At 43.8% G+C, this 5879-nt stretch overlaps 1 protein-coding gene across 4 annotated transcripts in view; it reads left to right on the top strand.

Moving 5' to 3' along the window:
* The first annotated feature begins 999 nt into the window (after positions 1–999).
* Positions 1000–5879, top strand: part of METAP2 (methionyl aminopeptidase 2) — a 32263-nt gene continuing 27383 nt past the window's right edge. For 2 of the 4 annotated variants that reach the window (XM_044915354.1, XM_021687335.2), the window contains exons 1-2: positions 1120–1338; positions 3116–3220. In XM_044915354.1, the coding sequence (XP_044771289.1) occupies positions 1188–1338; positions 3116–3220 (256 nt within the window). In that variant the 5' untranslated portion in view covers positions 1120–1187. Of the gene's footprint in view, positions 1339–3112; positions 3221–5879 lie in introns of all 4 variants that reach the window. The other 2 variants (XM_021687334.1, XM_044915355.1) reach the window with 2 other exon arrangements.

Here is a 5879-nt window from a genome sequence, read left to right as displayed (position 1 = left end):
TTTGGTGCCTGATGACCTGGGTTTAGATTCTGCTATTCACTTGCTGTATGACCTGATGCAAGTTCACAAAACTCTCTAATTTCCTCAGCTCAAAAGTGGGTAAAATGAGATAATAAAGGACTTGGAGCTTTTGAAGTGCTACATATATAATGAGTATTTCCTGAGCTCAGACTATGCTCTACGGTGCTGGTAACAGAGCACAAAATATGCAGGGTTCCTGTCCTTACGGAGCTCAAGGTAGTTGGGGAGATAGACATAAAATAATTTTTCAAACAAATAGATTAGATTATTATAAATTGCTATGAAAAAAGGTTAAGAACTCAACAAGAAGTTGTAAAAGCAGAGACTGATTTAGATTGCTGGTAAGGAGTCTCGGCGGGAGTGGCATTTAATAGGAAATTTGAAGGATGAGGAGATTCTCTATTTCCTCACCTCCTCATTCCTCAACTTTCTTGAGTCCAGCTTCCATCTCTCTACCTAAGTAGCTCTTGATAAAGTCACCAATTGCTTCCATGTTACTATATACAACTGACATTTTTCAGTCCTCTTTAGTTGACCTCCTAGCAGTACTCTGCAGTTAATCACTCCCTCGGTCCTGAGACGCGGTCTTCCCTTGCCTTCTCTACTAATAAGCTCGTGCTGACTGCCTCTTAAGTCTCTTTTGCAGGTTCATCTCCTTAAGTGCCTGGACAGCCTCGCCGTGAACTGTAATTGTGAAAAACAACGCAGTCCTTTCGAGTCATAAAAAAGGAGTGGGTACAAGCGAACACATTTTGGGGGCCCTCTCCTCGCTTCCGGTACGCTTCATATTATCGCGAATATAAAACTTTTCGGTTCCACCAGAGACGCCCCTCTCTCTTGCGGGCTGGGCCTGGCCACAGGGCAATAACTGGCATTCAACTTGACCCAACGCCGGCATATTTGCCCAGGAAACGCCCAAGGCGCGGGACAAAAAACGAGTCACTCATGGCCCCGGCCACGCTTCAGACTCTACAGCCTTGCGCTCATCCCGACCGCAGCCCCGCGCCCTTTCGCGCGCGACCCGCGCAGACGAGTCCTCCGACATCCCAGCATTCCCTGCGCCCGTACCATCGAGAGCAGCTTCCGGCGTCGCTGGTGTAGGTGGGTGAAGAAGGAGCGGGCCCTCGCCGCTCTGTCTCACTCTCTCGCGCGCTCTCTCGGGCAACATGGCGGGCGTGGAGGAGGCAGCGTCCTCCGGGAGCCACCTGAATGGCGACCTGGATCCAGACGACAGAGAAGAGGGAGCTGCCTCTACAGCTGAGGAAGCAGCCAAGAAAAAAAGACGGAAGAAGAAGAAGAGTAAAGGGGCTGCCACAGGTAAAGGAGTTTTATGTGTTCCCAGTCCCCGCCGGGGAGGGTCGAACGGCTGGGCCCAGGCCGGGCGGGGGTGACAGAAACTGGGGACTCGAACACTGCACTGGACTGATTCCCAGGACGGTGTGTGTCAAAACCAGGCTACAGATTTCCAGTCTCGGGAAGAGGCGGCTTTTCTTTCTGTGGCACTAGGGAGGTGTTGGGGGTGGGGTGGGGTGAAAAGGGTGCCTCAGCTTGTGAGGTAGTTCTGGGGTTGCTGGGCCTGAGCCCTTAGACGTGCTGGAACTGAGCTCCCACACAGATCGTGCAACGGACTCGAAGCTGTGCACAGGGCTCAACCCTGCCACCCTCCTCGCGGTTTGCCCTCCTCAAAAATCTGGTTCTGACCCACACTGTCACCGCTTTGCTGGAGGTACCTGGAACATATTTTCAAGGATGGGGGTGGAGTGGGCAAGTCTCAGTGCCTTGACCGCACCTCCCCCCACCTTCCCGGTTTACAGAGGGATTTTTGTTGCCGGCTGCACTTTTGAGGTGTGTGTATATGTGTGTATGCCCACGCGGTCATGTCACTGAGTAGTAATTGCAGAATACGTGGTAGTGCTGCGAATTTTCACCTGCCTAAAGCCATAGCATCGTCAAGCTTCAGGGCTTTTACGCCTGAATTATGATGCTTTTACGCCTGAATTATGATGCTTTTTGCAGGCAGTTCGGATAGAATATTTTATGGGTTGGAACGGAACTTCTCTAAATCCATTGGTAAGGCTGCAAGTTTACACTTGGATTACATTATGAGTTAGGAACTTAAATTTTTGAGAAGTCAGTGTTTTTTGTTGTCCATGGTCCTTCCTTTTAGGAAAACAATGTTTGTACCTGTTTTTAAAATCAGCCACACAAAGATTGAGAGACAAATGGAGAGGCTATAAGTGATGAAGGTGAAGTTGAGAGAGGTTGGAAAGGGTTAATATCTTTCTGAAATATTGATTAAATGGGAGTTGAAAAGGGAAAGTTGTGGGTGCTGGGACACTTTCAGAGAAAATTTAATCCCAGGACATAGGCTGGTGGCTGTTCCTGGCTTTCAGACTCTTCAGTTTGTCCTTTCAGATGCCCCTAATACATTTTTAACGGTTGTATCTCTCAATATGAATCCTCTACAGTAGCCAGAATATCATTTCAATATGTGCTAACTGGTAATACTATTTCTTTCTACACACACCTATTGCTTCTACAGTTAGATTGCATTCACTTGGGTGGAGGGGGAAGCTGGTATTGTGCTTAGCTGTTCAAGAATTTTGTTTTTTAGTAATGGAATTATCTTTTCCTATTTATTTTGATTTTACCCAGCCTAGCTTGATGACTTATTTCTCATGAAGACTTGACGTTCCCAATGTCCCATTGAAATCCTCCTCTTACTAAGACCTTCAGCATTTATTATCTAAGTACCTGTTTGTTTAATAAAGTGTTTGTTGTAGTAGTCTAATTGTTAAATACTTTAAAAGTGAGACAACTTATGGATACGGACCAACTCACATTTTTGTTTATCCTTTGGTTGCTAGCACAGAGAAGGTATAATGGATATTTTGTTGAATGAACAGTGCTACTTAGATGTGGGGGATTTTTGTCATTAAATAAATTCTGTTATGTTCATAATAATGTTTCTGTTTTTGTTTCACAAATAGTTATCAGGCAGGAAAGGACTTGTGTGTTCCCCAGGATCCTTAGAACATATTCTAGTTGGAAAGTATCTTTATTAGATTTGATTTATGTTATATTTGATCAGCAGGGCAACAGGAACCTGATAAAGAAACAGGAGCCTCAGTTGATGAGGTAGCAAGACAATTGGAAAGACAAGCATTGGAAGAGAAAGAAAGAGATGATGACGATGAAGGTAAATGGTAAATTTGATTTTTGTGGTTGGAAAAGGAAGAAGATATGACATTCTTTAAACAAAATCTACTTATTTGTCCATATAGTTTATGGTTCTCTGGTGTTTTATTTTATTTTATTTTTTTTTAAAGATTTTATTTATTTATTTGAGAGAGAGAGAATGAGAGACAGAGAGCATGAGAGGGAGGAGCAGACTCCCTGCCGAGCAGGGAGCCCGATGCAGGACTCGATCCCGGGACTCCAGGATCATGACTTGAGCCGAAGGCGGTCACTTAACCAACTGAGCCACCCAGGCGCCCCGGTTCTCTGGTGTTTTAATTAACATTAAAGCCTCAATGTCACAGATAAAAACGAAAAGGTATTTATTAGCAATTCTTAAAAAGTTGGTTAGGTTGAGTGACTGCTCAAATTACACAGATCTCAACTTTTTAAAAATGTACTTGGTAAAATGCCAAGTAGGGGGTATTAAGATGAAATTGAAGGACTGCTGGGGCACCTGGGTGGCTCAGTTGGTTAAGCATCTGCCTTTGGCTAGGGTCATGATCCCAGAGTCCTGTGATCTAGCCCCACATTGCACCTGCATCCTGCTCAGTGGAGAGCCTGCTTCTCCTGCTCCCTCTGCTGCTCCCCCTGCTTGTGCTCTCTCACTCTCACTCTCTCTCAAATAAATAAAATCTTAAAAAAAAAAAACAAAGAAATTGAAGGACTGTTTATTTAACATTTATTGAACAACTAATATATACAAGGCACTGTCCTAGGATACTTTCACATGCATTCTCATTTTACCATCACAAAACCTAGCAAAGTAGGTGCTCTTCTCAGGAAATGATAGTTATTATGTCATTTGCCCAATGTGACACAACTAGTATGTGTAGAGTGGAGCCAAAGTTTCAAACCGAGAACCTGATTTGAAGTCTGTTCCTTTTACTCTGTACAAAAGCTCCTTCTATTCTCAAGGAGTATATTGGAGTCCTTCTATATAACAGAGTCCTACTCTATTCCCTGACCCTAGCTGCTTGTAGTATGTTGGTCCTATAAGATTTCTTAAAGATAGTAAATCTTGAAATTCTGGAAATTGATGCTATCAGTAAGACAGTGGAGGGAATATTTGCTATTCTATAGTCTCTTTTGGTAGAAGGGGTGATGGGCTTTCCCATTCTCAATTGTCTACTGTTGCAGCCTACTGCTCTTCCTTAACCACTGCCAACTTGGGCTTGTGTCTTCTAGTCCTTAGCAAAAAATACCTGCTGTACTTTGTCATGTTAGGATAATGCAGAGTAGTTGTTTCTCCTTTAGAAACATAAGCGCTCTGCCTTCAAGGAGCTTAGAGTCAAAATTTGGTGGAAAAAGTGCCAGGGTTCAAGAGAATAGTTAGCTTTTCCTTAAGCAAACCTCTTGTCCATTTTACCTTGGTTTGTGCTTCAAATTATGAACATATTTTGAGCTCTTAGCAAGAAAGGGGCTTGTAAACTCAAGCTTATATAGTAGATTGCTGTGGACCTACTGTGTAGAGTATCACAGTTTTAATCTTGAAGAGTGTTGTTTGTTCCATTGCTCTTCTATGAAGTTGTATGAATCTCTTGACATTGAAGGAGAAAATTTGTCAGATTGGAAATCATCAATGTTTTAAAGATGATTGTAGGACTGTTGGTTTTCTCCAGTTGAGTTATTTTCCTAATTTGCATCAAAAATCAGTATCAATCAGTACATACTAATCTATTATGAGAGTTCTTTGAGAAGATGGAAGGTTAGTATTTCAGAATCTTTGTTCTAAAGGAAAACTGGTGGTGGGGTAGAGGGACAAAACAAAGGGAGGAAAAGATATACCAGTACCGGGATGCCTGGGTGGCGCAGTCGTTAAGCGTCTGCCTTCGGCTCAGGTCATGATCCCAGGGTCCTGGGATCGAGTCCCACATCAGGCTCCTTGCTCAGTGAGGAGCCTGCTTCTACCTCTCCTTCTGCTGCTCCCCCTGCTTGTGCTCTCTCTCTCTCTGACAAATAAAAATCTTAAAAAAAAAAAAGATATACCAGTACCTGCAATAAAGTTTATTGAAATTTGGAGGTGGAATTGCGGGCTGAGTGCTGAAGGAAGGCTCTTTGGAAGGAATGGGACTGGAATAAAACCAAACAGAAGAGACCACTTTGGGGTAGGACAATGCCGAGAATGTATTCCAAGTGTAGTGAATAGTGCATACTGGCCATATGATATGATTTGTTGAAGGAACCTTGGAGCATTTTTAAAAGAAAGTTGTAGGGGTGCCTGGCTAGCTCAGTTGGTAGAACGTATGACTCTTGATCTCGGGGTCAGGAATTCAAACCCCACATTAGGCATAGAGTTTACTTAAAAAAGAAAATGTTAAAAAGAGAGAAGACTGTTATAAAATATAATTTAGTCCTCATATATATGCAGGGTTGTTAGAAAAGAGGAAACATTCAGGAAAAGCTTGGAGATCATTTTGGAGGGCACTTAACAGCCCAAGTATGTGGTAATGATTATTTAAATTGGTGGGGGGCACCTGGGTGGCTTGGTTGAGCTTCCAACTCTTGATTTCAGCTCAGGTAATGATCTCAGAATCCTGAGATTGAGCCCCATGTCAGGCTTTGCTTCCCCTATCTTCTCCCCCCCCCCCCCCCCCCCCCCCCCCCCCCCCCCCCCCCCC

Source organism: Neomonachus schauinslandi, chromosome 5, assembly GCF_002201575.2.
Source record: "Neomonachus schauinslandi chromosome 5, ASM220157v2, whole genome shotgun sequence".
Lineage (NCBI taxonomy): Eukaryota > Metazoa > Chordata > Mammalia > Carnivora > Phocidae > Neomonachus > Neomonachus schauinslandi.
Note: the sequence above shows the minus strand (reverse complement) of the source record. Positions and strands in the feature narration are given on the sequence as shown.